Genomic DNA, 22,172 nt, shown 5'->3' with positions numbered 1-22,172 from the left:
AACTTTTAAATTAAGTTGCAATATTAAACGCAAACAAACACAATTTGTGTATTGTATCAAGGCATCAACAGCTGTTATAATAATGTTAAAGCTGACTGGTTCATTGGTGCCTAGATAGCTGTTAACCTTGTTTTTGAAGCTGGTCTATTTCACAGTTCCTGGGACTTGACACAATATTTTTACATAACATACTGTACAAGAATTAAAGTTCATAATTTATGTAGACAAATCCAATTTAGAATTGGGATTTGTCTACATAAATTATGAATCTTGATGAATCCAGGCCTGCCAACTGTCCCTCATTTAAGGTTTTCAAACATGAAAAAGAGGTACAGTCCTGCTTTCTGAAAATTTCAGTGATGACAATTTAAATGTAAGAACAGCAGAAAATGATGTAAATTTCACTTATATTTTGCTATAGCATTCTCTTTAGTCTATAAATTTAGACTTGCAAAACCTTCCTTGAATTCTGAAAGTATTACACACCTCAAGTCTTTGAATTTGTCAGTACCTGGTTTGTGTACATGTACAAGGTTTTGGCCTCTTTCTGACTTCGGTAGGTTGACAGGTCTGTGAATCTATTCCAAGATGTACAAGAATTAGGTTTGTATTCTGATATATTAGAGTGCATCTTATATTTATTCAGCATGACACTAAGGCTGTGTATAAAATTATTTATTTGTTAATTTTTATCACCAGGTTGGCGTACTACTCAAAGCTTTCTTGCCTCAACTACAAACCACCTTTTTGCGTGCCCTGAGTGACCCCAATCGCAACGTGAGGCTAGAGGCCGCTCTAGCCCTAGCCAAATTAGTTGTCATCCATTCCAGAGTGGATCCACTATTCACAGAACTTCACAATGGAGTCAAGAATGTAGACACTGATATAAGCGTCCGGTAAGTTGCGGCATGAAACATTCAAGGAAAAAAATAGTTGGTTCACCTTGACAATATGTTGGAACTCTTCATTGTCGCTCTGTGAAAGTAGCATAACTTTGTTTGATGTGAAGTACAAACCTTCCCCTTTGCCCATGCCTCCCCCATTTCACCTTCAGTCAATATTGGGGAGATGGGACAGCCCAATGGCAAAAGCGTTTTCATCAACGTTGAATTTGGGGAGAGGGGTGGCGATTTACATTTAGTATGCCAGGGTGTGCCAACATTATTTTCCTTGATTGTAGTACTTATGTCTTAGATTGCTGAGGTTTCTAAATAGGAAATAAAAGGCTAGGAGATTGAGTTCAAGTTATGTGAAACATTCCATGTGTCTGCTAACTAAAATCTATAACTGAAAAGAAGGAGCAAGGTGTATCAACTTGATGGGGTAAACAAGTAAAGCACAGACAGAATGGACAAGAAACAGCAAATGTAGGCACAGAAGTAGGTAAAGTTTGATAGCCAAAATTTACAAATTTCAAAAACTCGCAGAAGTGTAAAACCTCAGGGACTGACAAGAATGGAGTAAACAATACAACAGTCTTTAGGAATGAACAACAAAATATCAAAATTAAACAGCAAAAAAAACTAAATGCTGTAATTGAAGTTCTCATTCAAGTAAAACGTAAGAACAAAAAGCGGGCAGATGCTGTCAAGTATGCCAGTTCAAAGAGCGCTTGTATAGTTTGATTTTCTTTTTGTTCTACAGAGAAACTATGTTGCAGGCATTGCGTGGTGTAATAAGTGGTGCAGGGCAGAAGATGGGTGAAGCAGTGAGGAAAACATTGACAGCAACATTACTATCACTTCTAGGCATGCCTGAGGTATGTATAGGGCTTCTCTGTTTTGTTCTTCCCCTCCTCTACACTTGCATTTCTTTCCTTCTCTCACTTTCTCCCTCTCTCTACCCTACCCTACCTCCCGTCCCACTCCTTCATTTCTCTCTATCTTTTGTCTTTTCTGCTGTTCCAGTTCCACTCTCTTCTCTCTTTTCTTGGCTCCTTTCCACTTCCTAAATCTTTCCCCATCGCCCTCTCCTCCTTTTTCCTCACACTTTGTCTGTCTGTCTGTGTGTTGGGGTGTCTGTCTGTCGTGTCTCTCACTGACTCTTTCTTTCACACTCACATCATAATCTGACTTTCTGTATCTATTTCTATCTCTATATTTTTGATCAGCACCAAGCAGAGGGAAATTGGGGTTTACCAAAGTGAAAATGAGGGACAGTCCTGTTTTCTGAAAATTTCAGTGATGGCAAATTTAAATGTATGAACAACAGAAATGATGAAAATATCTCTTTGAAATTTGCTATAGCATTCTCTTTAGTCCATTGTGATAAATTCAGACCTGCAAAACCATCTCTGAATTCTGAAAGTATTGCACACCTTAAGTCTTGGAATTTGTCGGTACCTGGTTTGTATACATGTGCAAGGTTTTGGTCTCAATGTCCCTCATTCTGACTTTGGTAGGTTGGCAGGTCTGTAATTGGTTGTAGGTTCATTCAGGCCATGACTCCAGGTGTTAGTACAAGAAGGCCCTATCTGCAATAGCTGCCTGGTCTCATATTTTTAGATGCATACAATACAGAATGCAGAAATTGTTAAATATCTATAGGGCAGCTATTGCAAATCAGGCTTTCTTGCACTTACTCCTCGACATAACTCTGTATGGCAAGGAGTTAGACTGACTTAATCAAAGGGACATGTATGCCAGTGTTACCAGAATCAAAAATATGGTACTTATTATCTTTTCCTGTAAACTTTTGATGAGAGCGCATTTTAAGTGTGCCTCTTTTATGTACTGCGTTGAAATGCACTTGTCACTGATTGGCTGCTGAGGTGATCTGCTGTTGCCGAGTGGAAAATTATGAACGAACCTTGTGTTCTATGCGTTCATCAAAGGTTTACAGCCAAATATTATAATCGCTATATACTTCTTTTACCCATAGAAGTTTGTTCTGTTCTCTGCAGTGAAGATGTTGATTTTGTGATCATAAGTGCTGCTATAATTTCTGCTCTCATATTTCACTTGTTACAGGATACCGCACGCATGGCTGTCGCTGGTTGCCTGGGGGCGCTGTGTGCATTCATGCCAGATGAGGACATAACAGAGTTACTTATTGATCATTTATTAGGTAATGTACACAAATATTAATTCATGACTTTGGTCATTTGGATCAATGCAGGTCTGTAAATTAATCTGACATGGACATTACCTTGTGGAAGTATATATAGAATCAGTAAAATCAAAACTTCCGAGATAGGACCTGAAAGAGAAGACACACGATTGAAGTAGTTGCCACTTATTGTTACCACTTCATATTCTGTTCCATCTTGTTTCAAATTGATTAATTTTGTATTTTCAGTGTATGTAAATTTCTCATAGGGCACTTACTTAAAGATAAAGCCCCACTTTTGGTTCAAGATCCTTAGGGATTAGTCAAGGTTACAATGTATCCATGTAAATTCTGTTCTGTCTGTCAGCATAGTAACAGGTGTAAATCAGTTCTTCTGTGGAGAACTGGCCAAGTGGGGCTTCCTGTTTAAGAGGGAGTTTTTGTTTTTGTTAAAGATAGGGGTTTTGTTTGTGTGTTTTGGCATAATTCTAGAACACCCTATGTTGGGGATATGATGGTGGCTAGTTTAGGGTTAAGGTTAGAGTTGGGTATTTCGTTTCAGATTGAGGTTTAAGCATAAATGGCATATTACATATATTTTTAGCAGTCACAGCATTAGATTTTAAAATTGATTAACAAATCACTAGTAATCAAACACTGATAGCGTTTTCACAATCACAACCAGTGTCAAGTTGGGGCTAGCGACATAGCGACAAAGTTGTCTTCAAGTTAACTGTTTGTCATTTGATGCTAGGTTATGCCAGCGACTTATCAATCCGATATCATCAATCACTTTTCCGATAAGTGACAGAAGTGCATTTCAAAACACGCTGCTCTCCTAGCGAATGCCTAGTATGATATGCGACGAAGGGTTAGTGTTCAACACATGGTGCAGGGCCACCATGTTTGTTCATTTGATTGATAAGATGCAATCATCTCTTGTGTGTGTTTCTTTTCAGTGAGTGATCCTAGTCAGTCATGGACATTACAGCATGGACGTAGTGTTGCATTAGCTGTGTGTATCAAAGAAGCTCCCAGCAAATTAATGGATCAGGGATCACAACCTGATCTACTTGATCCACTTGTAAAAACCTTCACCAATGATAGGGTGAGTGATCTGTGTTATAATCATTATATTAAGTATTATGTAAGGTCAAACTTACTAATTGCTATGAACTCCTGTCATAAAAGCATATCCCACAATTAGATTGAAGAAGGTTAGCCAATGGCCTATGCAGACTGCTAGTTTATACCATTTTTCACCCTGATTTGGAAGTGACGTCAGTGCGCATTTCATTGGGCACAACTTCAAATCGCTACTGTTCGCTCAAAGTGCTGACATACACATGCACACACTTAAAGATTTGCACTGCCAGATCAGGTTGAAAAATAGTATGGTAAGTTCACGGTTCCGCATCAGGGTGTATTCATAGTCATTTTCTCTAATGTTTTTGTGGTAAATTTAAAACAATCGGCAAAGATAGCGTTGCATTCGTTCTTCAATTTAAGATCTCAATTTCCCTCGTTTCAGGTGCCAATATGTGTAACTGCAATTAGAGGTCTGGGGTTCTATGCTAAGCATTGTGTGTCAACGGACAAGCCAATACCACAACAAGTAGTATCAGCACTAGTCAAGGTGAGTGCCTCCTTCATTGATTTGTGTAACTGCAATTAGAGGTCTGGGGTTCTATGCTAAGCATTGTGTGTCAACGGACAAGCCAATACCACAACAAGTAGTATCAGCACTAGTCAAGGTAAGTGCCTCCTTCATTGATTTGTGTAACTGCAATTAGAGGTCTGGGGTTCTATGCCAAGCATTGTGTGTCAACAGACAAGCCAATACCACAACAAGTAGTATCAGCACTAGTCAAGGTGAGTGTCTCCTTCATTGATTTGTGTAACTGTAATTAGAGGTCTGGGGTTCTATGCCAAGCATTGTGTGTCAACAGACAAGCCAATACCACAACAAGTAGTATCAGCACTAGTCAAGGTGAGTGTCTCCTTCATTGATTTGTGTAACTGCAATTAGAGGTCTGGGGTTCTATGCTAAGCATTGTGTGTCAACAGACAAGCCAATACCGCAACAAGTAGTATCAGCACTAGTCAAGGTGAGTGTCTCCTTCATTGATTTGTGTAACTGCAATTAGAGGTCTGGGGTTCTATGCCAAGCATTGTGTGTCAACATACAAGCCAATACCACAACAAGTAGTATCAGCACTAGTCAAGGTAAGTGTCTCCTTCATTGATTTGTGTAACTGCAATTAGAGGTCTGGGGTTCTATGCCAAGCATTGTGTGTCAACAGACAAGCCAATACCACAACAAGTAGTATCAGCACTAGTCAAGGTAAGTGTCTCCTTCATTGATTTGTGTAACTGCAATTAGAGGTCTGGGGTTCTATGCCAAGCATTGTGTGTCAACAGACAAGCCAATACCACAACAAGTAGTATCAGCACTAGTCAAGGTGAGTGTCTCCTTCATTGATTTGTGTGACTGCAATTAGAGGTCTGGGGTTCTATGCCAAGCATTGTGTGTCAACTGACAAGCCAATACCACAACAAGTAGTATCAGCACTAGTCAAGGTGAGTGCCTCCTTCATTGATTTGTATAACTGCAATTAGAGGTCTGGGGTTCTATGCTAAGCATTGTGTGTCAACAGACAAGCCAATACCACAACAAGTAGTATCAGCACTAGTCAAGGTAAGTATCTCCTTCATTGATTTGTGTAACTACAATTAGAGGTCTGGGGTTCTATGCTAAGCATTGTGTGTCAACAGACAAGCCAATACCACAACAAGTAGTATCAGCACTAGTCAAGGTGAGTGCCTCCTTCATTGATTTGTATAACTGCAATTAGAGGTCTGGGGTTCTATGCTAAGCATTGTGTGTCAACAGACAAGCCAATACCACAACAAGAAGTATCAGCACTAGTCAAGGTGAGTGCCTCCTTCATTGATTTGTGTAACTGCAATTAGAGGTCTGGGGTTCTATGCTAAGCATTGTGTGTCAACAGACAAGCCAATACCACAACAAGTAGTATCAGCACTAGTCAAGGTGAGTGCCTCCTTCATTGATTTGTATAACTGCAATTAGAGGTCTGGGGTTCTATGCTAAGCATTGTGTGTCAACAGACAAGCCAATACCACAACAAGTAGTATCAGCACTAGTCAAGGTGAGTGCCTCCTTCATTGATTTGTGTAACTGCAATTAGAGGTCTGGGGTTCTATGCCAAGCATTGTGTGTCAACAGACAAGCCAATACCACAACAAGTAGTATCAGCACTAGTCAAGGTGAGTGCCTCCTTCATTGATTTGTGTAACTGCAATTAGAGGTCTGGGGTTCTATGCTAAGCATTGTGTGTCAACAGACAAGCCAATACCACAACAAGTAGTATCAGCACTAGTCAAGGTGAGTGCCTCCTTCATTGATTTGTGTAACTGCAATTAGAGGTCTGGGGTTCTATGCTAAGCATTGTTTGTCAACAGACAAGCCAATACCACAACAAGTAGTATCAGCACTAGTCAAGGTAAGTGCCTCCTTCATTGATTTGTGTAACTGCAATTAGAGGTCTGGGGTTCTATGCTAAGCATTGTGTGTCAACAGACAAGCCAATACCACAACAAGTAGTATCAGCACTAGTCAAGGTGAGTGCCTCCTTCATTGATTTGTGTAACTGCAATTAGAGGTCTGGGGTTCTATGCCAAGCATTGTGTGTCAACAGACAAGCCAATACCACAACAAGTAGTATCAGCACTAGTCAAGGTGAGTCCCTCCTTCATTGATTTGTGGAACTGTAATTAGAGGTCTGGGGTTCTATGCCAAGCATTGTGTGTCAACAGACAAGCCAATACCACAACAAGTAGTATCAGCACTAGTCAAGGTGAGTGCCTCCTTCATTGATTTGTGTAACTGCAATTAGAGGTCTGGGGTTCTATGCTAAGCATTGTGTGTCAACAGACAAGCCAATACCACAACAAGTAGTATCAGCACTAGTCAAGGTAAGTGTCTCCTTCATTGATTTGTGTAACTGCAATTAGAGGTCTGGGGTTCTATGCTAAGCATTGTGTGTCAACAGACAAGCCAATACCACAACAAGTAGTATCAGCACTAGTCAAGGTAAGTGTCTCCTTCATTGATTTGTGTAACTGCAATTAGAGGTCTGGGGTTCTATGCCAAGCATTGTGTGTCAACAGACAAGCCAATACCACAACAAGTAGTATCAGCACTAGTCAAGGTGAGTGTTTCCTTCATTGATTTGTGTAACTGCAATTAGAGGTCTGGGGTTCTATGCCAAGCATTGTGTGTCAACAGACAAGCCAATACCACAAGTAGTATCAGCACTAGTCAAGGTGAGTGTTTCCTTCATTGAATTGTTTTGTTGTTATAGATGAGTTGACCTGTGACGTCATTGCCTGGCAGTATGCGTACGCATCATCACAATTCCCATTGTTCTTTGCCTGGCAGTATGCGTGCATTGCACACACCATATTTTGTTCAGGGCCCGTGCTTTTAAATCTCCTGCCACATCACAATAAGGCTATTGAACATTTTTAGCACCATTTCAATGTATTTTGGTGCCATCTGAAATGAAGCCTTTGTTTTGTAAACATTATTTTTTCGTACGCGCATGGTGCGTAAACTCCCTCCACCTATATGTTCTACTTTTAATGTGCCGTTTCTGTTTCAATGTTCAGGAAATATTTTAATTTTCATTGCAAAAAACATTAACTTGAATGATATCCTGGCAACAAGGTCAGCATTATTTGTTCTTAACATACCATGAACAATAATAATTAGTTAACTGAGGTAGAAGATATCTAACAGATTAATTTATTTAAGTAGAAGACTTGATCTGGCATATTTTTTCCTCCACTCATCAGAGCTTAAACCACAACTCTAATGAAGTGAAGATGACAGCAGCACAGATGATTGGTTACATCGCCACGGCAAGAGATGATTTGTTAGACATGGCTGTCATCAAGTCACTGGTAGTAGTTTTAGTTAGCAACACAAAGGATAAGAACACTGCAGTACAGGCAGATAGTGAGCTGGCGCTGGTTAGTCTTCTGAAGTTACGCCAAGGACAGGAACGTTATCAGGTAAATTTTAGTTTGTAGCTTCAGAGAGGAAATTTGACAATTAGGTTGTAGCTTTGCTCCTACTTATAACTCACAATTTCTGTAACACTGGTGCTCCACAGAAAAAGGAATTAGCTAGTGTCTCAAATATTGCAATAATATCTATAATTTAATTGCAATATTGAGCCTCAAAAGGTGACACCCTCCAGTCCCTCCACAAAAGCAATACAATAGATTGGTCGCACAATAACACATGTTTGTACAGCCACCAATATAAGTATCTTTAGTTTAAAAAAACCCACTCATTTAGACTTAGAGTATGCTTGTAGATGCAATTCTACTGTATTACATGTCCCTGTTTGTTTGCAAGGTAGTAAAGATCATTTAAAGAGTTTAGAAATCCTTTGTTTTGTATTGTTTTTGAGAGGTTCAACAGACCTTACCTCAAAACAAGCTCAGCTGACATTACAGCCCATTCATAGTTGACGTTTGCACATGTTGTGGTTAAAAATTACATACCATATGTGACACCATCTGGTCTATCGAGGCCAAAGGAGGCATTTTTGAAAATTAAGTTATTACAATTATTACCTTATACAAAAATTAGGCTATCATATACTGAAAACACCAAAGGTCTAACATTTGGTTCTTAAGTTATGAAGTTTTGTGATGTGTACTTTCTTATGTATTATTGTTTTTTTTTACTCCATATTTTTGCCATTATTTCAATTTCAAATTTGCCACCTTTGGCCTCCATGGACCAGATCATGTCACATATGCTAATTACCATGTTTACATATCCGTTGAATTGCATGTTTTGTGTTTTTCCACTTGCAGACTGTTTCACAGAGTATGGACTCGATTCCGGCAGGTAACTTGGCGGACTGTATGAAACGTCTCAACAAAGTAGCGGGCCAGCCTCAACCTAACATTGTCATTGATGACACAATATTAAGATGAGGTCAACCAGAAGAGTAAAATGCTATCGTGGATTTGGCCGATTTGTGAAAATTTAAAAAGATAGAGCATATTTTTTACAATGCTTGGTAATAAAAACTGGTCAAATTATAGGCATAATATTATTTTGATGCATATTTGTAAGACTTCCAACTATAGCATACGGCGCAAAGTGCAAAAAGTGACAAGTATGAATTTATTTAAGGTAATTCATTCAAATAATTTGCATTTTCCCAAATTAATTGTCTAAAATTAAATACCATTTTACACAGATTTGTATTTTACATGTGTACGGGAATGGAAGAATATTTTGTACTGAAATGACCATGCTCCTAAAATAATCAATCATGCACACTTATTATGGGTAATAATAACAAATAAGATGAATAATTAACAAAAGAGAAAAAGGCTAGAACTATACCAGATATTACTCTTGAAATTGCTATGTTAATATGAGCTGAAAGACTTAACTGACTGTTTAAAATGTCCAGATATTTCTTTTTGAAGATACCTCAAAAAGTGGGTATCAGTGGTAAAAACTATAGGTTGCCATAAATTTCCTTTAATTTGTAGTTTTTAAAGGTAAATGTCTGTTAAAAAACAGTCAACTTTGTAAGGAAATGGTAATTTGCTGGCAGCAAAGTAGCCAACAAATCAGTGTTTTTAATGGACATTATGAGTTTTCCCTGTTAAAACAGAAAATTTCTGTAAAAAAACAGAAAAATTTGCTAAAACAAGAATATTCTAAAACAAAAATATAAAATATGGACAAATGCAGTTAAAACACAGACAATTGTTAGCACTTTGCTGCCAGGATTTGCATTTATTTTTAACAGTGCACCCATCTCTCCAGCTGTGAAGTATTTGGAAGTTAAGGTTTGGTATTTAGAAATTTACAGACCTGCATAAAGTATTTAATATTATTTTAAAGCCATATTATTTTAAAGCCATATTATAACATTTGCTGAGTAGAACGCCCTCAAAAAAATTTTTAATTCTGGTTTTTACACAATTGTAATGTACTTTAGTAAACAAAGACACTCTGCAAAAATTAAGACTTTAGGTGCTGTAGTTTTTGTCAAAATCCGAGATTTTGAATAAAAACACAGGAACCGTCGTTTTATTATTACGATGGAAATATTAGTCGAACACATATGCGCTGTTTATAACACCTACGTACTCGGCGTGCGGGACACACATACATACACATCAGAGGGTCGTACCATATTACAACCGCCACAGTAACATGCATTTGGCGCAGTAGTAAATTCCAATTTTCTTTGCTTTACCTCACTTGTTCGGCTCAAAATTAAAAGTGGACATATCTGACAGTAAAAGCTAACATTTTATTGAAAATAAATACTAATCTATTTTTACAGAAATGTTATAATATGGCTTTAAAGGATATTCTATGGTCTAAAAAGAAGAAATAGTATCTCTGTTTGGCCAGGTGGAGTTGTTTGTACTATTTTTTAATCGGTTTTAATCGCAATCAATGTCTTTCTTTCTATGAGATTCAAATTATTTCAATTAGGTTGAGTTAAATATATCATGATGAGTACAAACTGTCATTGGATGGTTGTTTCTATTTCCAAGTACCGTATTCTTTCCAATAAGCGCCCAGGGCGCTTAACAAAGTCATTTTGCCTGGGCGCTTATTTTTTACCTGGTTTACCTAATTTGCTTGTAAGGGGCGCTTTATTAGAGATAAATTGATGTAGGTTATAAAAGGGTCCTGAGACGATCTAGTAGCTTTTCTTATGCAGAAAATGTATTGCAAGTTTACACAGGACTTGTATTCCTCCAGCTATTTCAATGTATCGACGTCTGTCACTTCAATATTAATGGTACCATACCAATAGCAAATTGAAAATACCTGGGTCGGTGCTAATTGGGGCATGGGCGCTTATTGGAATGAATACGGTAATAACTATCATGATTATGGAAAATATACTTGCAAATGAAATTATAACACAGTGGTTTCTACCTCACATTGAGGCCCATCACCCAAATATCCTTATTCCAAGTTTTGAGTTAAATTGCTCCAACAATTTGGCTTCTAGAAGCAAAAATGTAGGCTATATCCTAGTGGCCCATAGAACAGTACATGAATTCTGAGGTGGTCAACTACCAAACTACCATGTTTATGTTTATACCGCCTAAACAAAACATATTCTAGGCCTAAAACTTCATTGGGTTATGAGTAAAATCAGGGGTGTAGCAAGAGCAACAGGGGCCCATGGACAAGGAGCAGTATGGGCCCTTTTAACCAGGGCGAGATTTACCCTTTTTAGGGCCCTGGGCCAGGTTATAATTTGTAGGCCCCGAACTCACATGCCGAGGAAGACATGTGCACTCAAGTCAATGGTCAAGTTTTAGTTTACGTATAATGCGGATGTATTAAAATATAGAGGGGGGACTAACATATTTTGTTCCTATGTTACGAGGACATTTGCACGCAAAGCAAACAATGCATAGGGCAATTTTGAGGCCCCAAAATTTTGGGGGCCCTGGACCATCTGGCCCAATGGTAAATCCTGCCCTGCTTTTAACATCTCCGTTATCAGCCCTTATTTATAATTTTCGCTTTAGTGCTTGGGGACCCCTAAACCCTCTGGCCCATGGACTTTGTCCACCCAGCCCCCCCACGCTTGCTACGCCCCTGAGTAAAATATGAGCTTTGACCTGGTACCTAAATCTGCATTTTGCTATGGTTAAGTGGTGGGAGGATGAGGCTGTCAATCTGGTCAAACAAATTCTTGATGCAGCAGGTCTTGAGCTCATCAAGCTATCAATCATGTCAAGAATATTACCATTTTCGGCCAAAGTTCTCAATTTGCAGACCACAGGTTTTGAACCCATATGATAGATCAAGAATTTACAGTTTACAGCGCCACATTGTTGTGTGAAAAAAGGTTCACTTTGGTTGTGTTAGTCATGTCATGTTGTCCACTCTTCATGCCAGTGATTCATTTAGTTCCATAGCTAAAAGCATCATTTGGTCCTTCATGTACACACATTTACACAGAATGCCTTTTGTGTTTGTCAGAGCCTAGAAATGTTATTTAAAAACAACAGAGTTAACCAACAAGGGAAATGTTGTTCATATATAGATGTCTGTATAAATGTTACTGTTACCATGGTTACAGAACAATAAAACGGATGAATAAGCAAGTATGTAAATCTCATTTTTAATTTATCGTCTTATCGACTCTCGGCGCGGTCTATCTGCAATCCTGAAAAAAAGCTGACAATTGCAGTAAACAGTAATTTGAAATTTGAGCCCTATCAAAATTGGAGAGGCAAGTGAAACATGCATGCTATGAATGTGACTTCCCTGTCGCTGTATCTCGTATCCCAACTACCATCTTTCAATTTTGGAGGGTCTCACGAACCTGCTAACAACATGGATTTGTCCAACATTCAATTTTGGGAGTAGGGCAGGGTATTATGGAGGGGTCAGAGCCAATTCTGCCAAAAGGTCCGAAGTACAAAAACGACATGCAGGATTCCTTCATCGTTTCTGGCTCTCACACATTCCATGCATAATATTGCACTTGAGGCTTTACGTTTTCGCTGATTGGTCTAAAGTATATACATGTAAAAGGATACATATTTAGAATGCCAAAGACTTGATAAATTCATCTGTGAGGTCAAATTTGGGCCAAAATTCTCATTTTCGGAGAAAATCCCCCAAAACGTTTTTTTGGGTTTTTTTGGCCCAAATTTTTTTCGGTCACGTAACAAAAAAAATTCTTGGGCCAAAAATATTTGAAATTTGGGCGATAAATCCGGCAAGTTTTGTTGTTGTTTTTTGAAAATTCAGCATTTTTTTACCATTTATGGTGCAAATTTCTCAAAGTTTGTCAAAAAATAAAAAAATAAAAAACGGGTCCTAGACATTTTTATCTAGTTTTTAAAAATTAATAAAAATCCCCGTTTTTTGGGACTTGGTAAAAAGTACACAGGTTGCAAAATTCTAGATCAAAACTCTAAATGATCGAGATATCAAGGCGAGAATAGCCCAAAACGCCCGGCAAAAAGCCTCTAAAAAGAGGCCTGCTTACTTCCATTGGGTCCTTAAATTGGAAACAGCACGCACATGAAGGGCTGGCAGACTATGACAAAATGGAAAGCATAAGAAATAACTAAATATAAAAATATATTGCCAACAACCTAGCTGAGAGCAATGAAACTCGTTGAAAATCTGACGAGGCGATCGGAACTCGCATGTTTTGTACTCATTTCACCTCACGCATTCAAGCCGTGTGTGACAAGTGTGTTGTGTATTTGTAGTCGGCTTCTCTTGTTGTTCAAAATGCGGCAATTGCTTGTTTTTCAGTTCGCGAATAACAAAACTTAAAATGCGATTCATTGTCGACCTGATGAGATTTTGTGAAATGCCTATTCGTGGGTGTCACTTTTTAGAAAATGTTACTGAAAGGGTTATTTAATATATTAAGATTATTATTATTATTATTATTATTATTATTATTATTATTATTATTATTATTATTATTATTATTATTATTATTATTATTATTATTATTATTATTATTATTTATTATTATTATTATTATTATTATTATTATTATTATTATTATTATTATTATTATTATTATTGAATTTGCCAGATACGCTATTATTGCGGATGTATTGGGCTTACTGATACTAGCGCCAAATAAATCTGTAGCCACCAGGCCCCTTGTTACAAATCTTGTAGCGGTTTCCCGTTTGACATGAATGTTTCATCCTGTTTCCTCCTATCATGTCTACATAATTTTCCGATCATGGTTAGTTCACGTTCCATTCATCAAGTCACATTATTTGTACAGTCCATGATAACATTATGAGTAGCAATTTATAAAGGTTTTTAGTGGATAGACATGATAAAAGCTAGTGATGCTAGTGATATTATGATGATCATAAAAAGCACAAGCCGCAGTAGAACAGTAGGCTAAACGAATTTAAAGAATAAACAAAATAAAGTATTAAAAGAATAAACCATAGACTGTAGAAATAGAAACAAAATACGCAAATTATATTATTTAATCCGCGGGAGAGGAGATGTTTCCAGCAAGTCGATATCAACGAATCGACAGTTATCAACATTCCGAGTCTCCCGAGAAGAAGAAACGTGTCCCAAGTATAGCAACCCAAATAGACGCCTTCCTACTTTTGAATCTTTTACTCGAGCGATTTTATTTGTGAGAAATTAGATTTCTTACTAGAAAAATTGAAATGTATACATTGAACTTGGCATGCTGGCATGTTGAACATTTTTGAAACGTCATATTTGAGAATTGAGAGTTTCTCGAAGTATTTTCTTGAAGTTGAAGTTTATGATCATTGAAAGCCCAGAGGAGACATGCGGCTGGATGTGGCGTCCCATTTTTCAGAAAACTCGCCATCGGATATTTAAATGGATAGCGCAGGGAGGCCACCAAGGCCATTGACTGCCCTTTTTCAGTTTTGGCCTTGGCGCCCCAGATCTGTGTCAACTTCCAAGCTATTCTAATTCACTTGTTGGCCTTGGTGCCCTACTTTGTCTTTGCCCAGTGGCCTTGAAAATGGGTGACCCCCCTCCCCAAAATGAAATTGGAGGCCTAGTATAGCGAATATTGTTCGGATATGGTCACGCTTGCTGGTTTTGGTATCTCGTTCCTGGTTTTGGTATCTCGTTCCCATGGGTCACGTGCGTATTTAAAACGTATTTATAAATATAGTCGAAGCGCTAGCATACTGCCCTAAGACATAATCTAAGAACCGTAGTATGAAACTGAATTACTCCGTCGCTGATTGGCAAGCGATCCGCAGTGTTTAGCCAACGAGGTAAACGCTTTTTGTGGCATTGAAAAAAAAAACCTCATTGGTCAAAATACCAATCGCTCGCTAATCGACGGAGTCAGTATAAAATTAATTGCCTTTAAACAAAGCCTTTTGGCTCATCTAAGTCATCTCTGTAATTTCTGAGGTTATGACTTGTCATGAACTGTGGTGGACTAAAATTGCTCGTTCGACGAATGGGTATAATTAATTAAGAACAATACACGTATTTCAGGAAGGCCGGACGGAGGGCACCCAGTCGGCCGCACAATGCTACTTTGTCCCTGGACTTGAGTCAAAAAACAAAGTAAGGCTGTGTGTGCCTTGTAAAAATCTGGTAGACATACTTTTTCAGACACAAAAGAGGGCTTTGACCACAGTGACATTCAAACCTGTGTATAATTGGTTGCGATATTAGAAATTTTAGATTTTGAAACTCGGCAGGAGTTGAAAACCTTTTTCTTCTTCTGATACGACCCATTGGAGCTGATTTGTTTATTTGTGTAATTTCAGGTTTCACACTTTCACCGGATAACTGACAGATTTTATCACATTTTTTCACACCGTTTTGGATTAAGTACGCGTGTATGCGTCTTGCATATGGTTTTCGTAACCCCACAAAACCTTTACAGCTAATTAGGGGCAAAAGTTTATCAACATTACACTGAAAAAAATACTAGTGTTTAGAGAAATCGGGGACATACTGTTCTGTAGAAAGAAAATGTTTATTATTAAACATTTTAATGTTTAAATCCTAAACACATTTCATTTGATCATGTGAATAGATGTTGAGGATCTTGCGGGCAAGTTGAAGTCCGACTGCTTGTTCCTAAAAAGTTAAAGTAATGGTTAGTCAGTGCCACCGGGCAGTGCCACTCCGGGGTCCAATTCGTTTTTAATACCGTAGTTTGTATAACTACAAAAAATAGCTAATAATATGTTTAATTGTTATTATTATTATTTATTCATTATTTATTTTCAAACCTCACGCGCATGAAATCTATCAACTTTTGAAAGACAATCATTCATTACGGTACCGGGCTGTTTTAGTTTCAGTGGTTATAGTGCTGGCATGATACGATATTCGTCTGACAAAAATACACTTGGTTTTTTAAAAAACTTTTGTCATCTTTTGTCATCTTTTTTCAACTTTTTTCATCTTTTAAGTGGGTTTAAAAACCCTCTTAAAAGATGATCCTAGCTATCTTTTGTCCGGAATATAAAACAATGACAAATGACACTGGTAATAAATATAGTATGCAATAAAATACTAGAAATCAAACTTGAATGTACATTCTGCATCCAGCTGTGGAACTCAGCACGCCCTCACAATAACAGAAACCAAAACTGTTGAGGAGAAAATGACGAGGCGATCGGAACTCCCATTTATTGTACTCATTTAACCTCACGCATTCAAGCCCGTGTGTGACAGTGTGTTGTGTACTTGTAGTCGGCTGCTGATGTATCGTTGAATGTCTCAAGTGCTTGTTTTTTCGTCCTCGAGTAGCCGAAATTAAAAATGTGATTCATCGTCGACCTGTGGACTGACTGAATTGCTAGTAAATGTGTCATGTTGAAGTTCAGTGGATTTATACCGGCATTTAGCTTCCTGCAGGACGGGAATTACATACACATAGTATAGACAGTACATGTATGGTAGATGTGCATTACTGCTTGACTGTTATTAATGAAATTCGCATGCAAACGCTGCTGATGCGACCCGAGAGCTGGAAGGTCAGGGAGCCAATGTGTATAAATTTATGTAGAACAAGCACCTAGCTAGTCGATATCACCGGCCGGCTTTACGTTAAAAAATCATGAGTCATGAAGAAAATGAAGGAAAATTATACAGTTGATGTTTGATGTGACAAAAATCGGTCAAATGGAACATATCCATCTGTTGTTGAGATTTATATACAAACGCGTTTTGAGGTGTTGAGGTGTGTTTTTTTTGACAAGCACACATACCGTGTAAAGCATCCAGCAGTGTGCATGTGGTACCTCTTGCTCTGTCACCAGATTTCACTGGTCAAAAGTATGGTCAGATGCTGGGTCAATGAGGTCAATGGTCGGGTTTTATGCCTTGATCAGCTTGCAGCCAGTCTTCCAGCTTCATAAATTTCTCTAAACCGTCCATCCTATCCTGTTTCCGAAACATCACAAAACCCGGAAACCGTTGGCTTCAATTGAGGATATAGTCACAACAACGGTAAGCATGTTATGTCATTTGTATTATAGAGATTCACTAGGATAAAATAGATCCATGTGTCAATCAAGCATGCAACCAACCAACTCGGTATTTAAAATGCACTTTACCACTTAACTTAAGTGATGTCATCTACATAACGGAGACACAGCAATATTGGGGTGTTTGGGTACCTTTTGCAAGGCGTATGTAAGTGACCACTGTATACGCTCGTACTATAGTGTTAATAAGCCATGACTGATGACATAATTAAGTGAAAACTAAGACAATCTTGTTTTGATCATGTTGATCAAAGCCATTAAAATAGCCTAAGGGTGTTTACAGACATCCCTCAGACACTGATTGGATTGTGTGCATACAGTGGAAAGATGGGATCGGATGTAGTCTATTATTAGTCTAATTGGGGTAATTGGATCGATTAGCTACTGGTCGTCTTTTTGACATCTCAATCTTAAATGGGATTAAAAACCTTGCTGAAAAGGGGATGAAAGAGCTTTTATCAACAGACAATGTCGAGATCTTCAATGGGTCTGCACCCGGTGTCTTTATGTCTGTGTTTCGTCACACATTGACGGGCAAACATGACAACATACAGAACTTCATTCATAAGTTAAGAATGAGCCACGGAATGAGCATCTATTCACTAAGTACTATCCACATCTTGGTGTTAACGTGATACTTTTTGCTCTTTGCTTTCATTTTTGTAGCTGTTGAACTTCAACTCTTCCTGGTTTGCTTACATCTTCTTTGCGTAACATAGGTAAGTCTTCAGCTACATTGCTTGAGTTCTTTGTACTATTTTTTCGTACAAACTGTTTTTGTCCCAGAACTATTCAGACAAAAACAAATGGGGACAACGGGATGCCGAGCTTTAAAGTACTATACATTTCATATACACGAATACAAGTGCATGTACTATACACGAACATAGGCTAAAGCAGTGTATAGGCCTATATCTAATTCTACATAAGCCTATACATATGATATTCAATTCATGCTGCTCAAAGTTCATAGGTTCATCATAAAAGGTAGGTTAATAATATACAACGTCTACCACAGCAGTTAAACACATGTTGGTAACGACCTATAACTCGTATAGGTTTTTGAGAATTTCCTTCCTCCTATGACGTAGCGTGTATAACCAGTATCTTTGGTATACATCCTATACCTATAGACTCTTAATACTAGATTTTTAGTAAATTGGACTGTACTACCATAGACTCTGGTACGACAGGGCAGTAGTAACACACAGTTGGAAACTTTGCTTTTTCACCTGTCAAACAGATGAACCAATAACACAAATTTGCTCGCCCGTGTGTGCAACTTGGAAAGATTGTCCGGTATCTTTCGAGCATGTCAAAAGTCAATTCTATAAACTCTAAGGTAAATGGTAATGTAAACGTATTTTTAAGTGAGAAATATATTGATTGGTTAATTTTTGTAATCGGCTTTTGGTTTTGATGTTGCATGTTGCTGAAATTCTATGGCTTACAAATCGATGTATCAATTTATTTTTCGTAAACACTATTGAATATAGAAATTGATACAATAGCAATTTGTGAGTTTATTCCTAGCGTGTTAAAATCGATACATGTATCACTAATTCACTATACAGATCAATACACGCAACCATGTATTTCTTCAACTTGACCGAATTTTCAAATATCGTTATTTTTACTCATTGTCCAATTATTCGATTCTAAACACACGGGTGAATAAGTCGAAATATGTGTGAAGGGCGATTAACAAAAGGCAGGTAAATTCATTGCGTTCCGCCGCTTTAACCAACCGTGGATTTTGTTCTGTATTATTATTTTCAGCTATACTGCTGTGCTGTATTATATTCATAAGCACATGGAACACTACCATCGAGTACCTGTGTATAAACAACGTACAATGGAGGTCGCAACTTATGATACCTAAACGTCGGATACTAACTTTGAAATCATGTCGCTTTCAAAGATTGAAGGATTGTTTATGTTTCTAAATTGGGAACGGCGATGAAGATTCATCCGTGACAGCACATGGTACTTCAAGTCACGCTGCTCTGGGCGATGTCAATTTGGGTTACCGGTACAAAGCTTCTTCATCACTGTTCATAAGCATTTTTGGATCCAAACTACACACACAGTTAGCCAGACAGCTTGGTGAGTTCACTACAGCTGGATCATTATGCAATCTATTTCTGCCATGTAATCCGCTACGAGTTTTGAAGGATTATAAAGAAGAAAAAGTTTTGTGCAAACGGATTTGAATAATAATTCTTTGTGTCAATAGTGGGATTTCAGATAGCTTCTGGTGCCATTCACTCGACTTGAATATAGTACCAACATGGAGGCCACACCAATGGAAGCATCTCCAATGGAGTCACCATCGCCAACAACATCAACACCAACACGGACTAGAAGGAAGAGTATCGGAGCAGGGAAGTCTCCAGAGTTTGATGATCCATATGACACCAGATGGCAGGAACAATTCGACGCTGCTCCACTAAGACCTTACAAGACAAAGGATGAATATCTATACGCTATGAGAGAGGATCTTGCAGATTGGCTAAACGACTTGTACCACATCGATATAACACCGGAGAACTTCTTTGAAAAATTAGAAACTGGTTCCATACTTTGTCAGCATGCTAATAATGTAAGGCGTGCTGCTGTTGAGTATAAGCAGACTTTAGCATCCAAAGAGGATCCAGATGATGACGTAATGAATATCGGCCATGCAGAAATCAGATTCAAACCCGATGCAGGGGAAGGAACGTTTCTTGCCAGGGATAATATCAGTAACTTTATACATTGGTGTAGACATTGTCTCAACATCAAAGATGTACTACTATTTGAATCAGACGATCTTGTTTTACGTAAAAACACTAAAAGTTTTATTTTATGTCTGCTAGAAGTAGCAAGACGTGGAGGTAAGGTTGGCATGCCTGTTCCAATGTTAGTGCAATTTGAAAAAGAAATCGAAATGGAGCTGAGGAACAGTATAAATCTAAGTGGTATGATATCCTTACCATCAGAAAAATCAGACTCTCTAAGTCTAAGTACAGGACCGACATCTCCTAGTTCTTCAGCAGCTACTACGGACATTGAACCCGAATCCCCATCCTCTGGAGCAGAGTTAGATCCAATGTCTGACTCTTCCTATATGTCATCATTAGGAAGGTATTCTCCAGATCCCTTGCCTCCAATAAGTAAAGATGTTCGTTCTAAATCCAAATCTCTACCAAGACCAACTCATTTCAAAGTGCCACAAAAACCTCGTGATAAACCTACAGCACCTTTAAGACGCAACAACTCCTTGAGAAGACCAAGACAATTACCTTGTATCCCACCAAAATCTAGTGAAAATGGCAATCATGTAAGAGGTATGGAGTCCTGGTTGAACCGGAGAGCGAAGACTCCAACGAAAGGGTTAAGTCCGAATAGACATTCCTTGCCGACAGCACTGGATCGATCTGGTGGTATGCAGAATGGGAAAGAAGAAGAGGAGGAGGAATATACTGGACCTCAAATCATGCTGCAGGCATCCATTTTGAAATCACTAGATGAACTGGTGAGTTGAGCTTTTAATATTTATATCTATAATTGAAGACCGAATTAAAAAGACTAGTTTGCGTCTGACGTCAGGGCAAAGGCGCGACGTGATTGGTTGCTGACCTGCGCAGTACGGCATTTTTAGTCTGGTTGACAGTACGTCATACGCAAACTAGTCTTTTTAATTCGGTCTTCAATTATAATTATCCTTTTGTCAGGTCATTGTTTTGTTCTCTTTGCATACTTTTTAACCTGCTTTGAAAGCCCATGAACTGATGAAGTACGTACGGTATAGTGTCATGGTAATTGGTTTGAATGGTTCTAATTTATATTAAAGTGATCATGGTGTAATACATTGATTTTTGATTTGAATGCAGGAAAAAATAGTCATTATTATGTTATTGTTTTGTGGAGTACAACTACAACTTACAAGCAAGTACATAGAACGTTTGCTATACAAGACGACTCTCAAAGACAGCTTACTGATTTTATGGCTTCTACGCGTGGTATTCTTCTGGACACGTGGTAGATTTAATATTCGGTTCATTCTTTTTCAAGTTCAACCAAAGGCTTGGTAATTTGCCAAACGCATGCAGCATAAGTTAGTACAAGTCGAAAGAATGTGGTTTTATGTACAATGAACCGTTATGAACGATACCATTCTTCTTTTAAACATTAAACACACAGAAAACACTGTTTTCTTAATCATGTTAATGTATTGTATTGTATTGTATTGTATTGTATTGTATTGTATTGTATTACAAAATACGTGATGTTATTTTCTGAAAATACCAATTTTGTTACTCATTTGACCAAAAACATTTTAAAAACGGTAAATATGGTAAAATGATCTACAAGAGACTTTATTTTGGTCCTGGATTTTGGTATTATGTTTGAATTTACTTCAGCAAACATGTAATAGTACTTTAGCCCAGCATAAGGCAAAATGACGCCTGGAACAACTTACTACTTTGGATCGCAAATTTCAGGTTAACTTTGTCACAGATATCGGAATTACAATAAATTGAGCGTGAACTATTAAATGTGATATAGATCAAAGAATTGTAAAGAGTTTTTAAACGAATCATCATGATCAATTCACAATATTGGTATTTTACTTAAGGGAGGCGCTTTGACCAAACAAATCAATTTTGTAGGGTGATAAAATATCAATAATTAATGAATTTTTAGAAATGTATGTAAACATGCGTTATATATAGAATACAGATCGTGAAGAAATACTTTCAAAAGACATATGCACCTTATGTTCACACCGATGTTAACTTAAACCTTAACCTTAACCATTCTTTCAAGTGAAGGTGACGTCGCATCCCCACACGGACAACATAAAACATCTTTCTAAAACGAAGAAGAACACTGCAGTATGTTCCATGTTTGTTAAAACTTGTTTATGTTTTCATATGTCCAAAATGACGTTCCAAACCACTGAACTTCATTGATATGTCTGTATATATAATTACTGTAACTTCCTTAATTTCATCTTGTTAATTAAGTTAGCA

The 22,172-nt window shown here is 37.8% G+C and overlaps 2 protein-coding genes across 3 annotated transcripts in view; both read left to right on the top strand.

The window, feature by feature from the left end:
• Positions 1 to 12,258, top strand: part of LOC140163854 (stalled ribosome sensor GCN1-like) — a 67,595-nt gene extending 55,337 nt beyond the window's left edge. Inside the window, 7 exon segments of the mRNA XM_072187168.1 lie at positions 700 to 896; positions 1,645 to 1,759; positions 2,970 to 3,066; positions 4,008 to 4,156; positions 4,580 to 4,684; positions 7,927 to 8,145; positions 8,962 to 12,258. Of these exon segments, the coding sequence (XP_072043269.1) occupies positions 700 to 896; positions 1,645 to 1,759; positions 2,970 to 3,066; positions 4,008 to 4,156; positions 4,580 to 4,684; positions 7,927 to 8,145; positions 8,962 to 9,084 (1,005 nt within the window). The 3' untranslated portion in view covers positions 9,085 to 12,258.
• A 4,040-nt stretch (positions 12,259 to 16,298) lies between these two features.
• LOC140165140 (uncharacterized) overlaps positions 16,299 to 22,172 on the top strand; it is a 61,877-nt gene continuing 56,003 nt past the window's right edge. The window contains exons 1-3 of one of the 2 annotated variants that reach the window (XM_072188577.1): positions 16,299 to 17,116; positions 17,821 to 17,873; positions 18,934 to 20,671. In XM_072188577.1, the coding sequence (XP_072044678.1) occupies positions 19,445 to 20,671 (1,227 nt within the window). In that variant the 5' untranslated portion in view covers positions 16,299 to 17,116; positions 17,821 to 17,873; positions 18,934 to 19,444. Of the gene's footprint in view, positions 17,117 to 17,820; positions 17,874 to 18,430; positions 18,497 to 18,933; positions 20,672 to 22,172 lie in introns of those variants that run through there. The other variant, XM_072188578.1, reaches the window with a different exon arrangement.

This window comes from Amphiura filiformis, chromosome 11, assembly GCF_039555335.1.
Source record: "Amphiura filiformis chromosome 11, Afil_fr2py, whole genome shotgun sequence".
Taxonomy (NCBI): domain Eukaryota; kingdom Metazoa; phylum Echinodermata; class Ophiuroidea; order Amphilepidida; family Amphiuridae; genus Amphiura; species Amphiura filiformis.
Note: the sequence above shows the minus strand (reverse complement) of the source record. Positions and strands in the feature narration are given on the sequence as shown.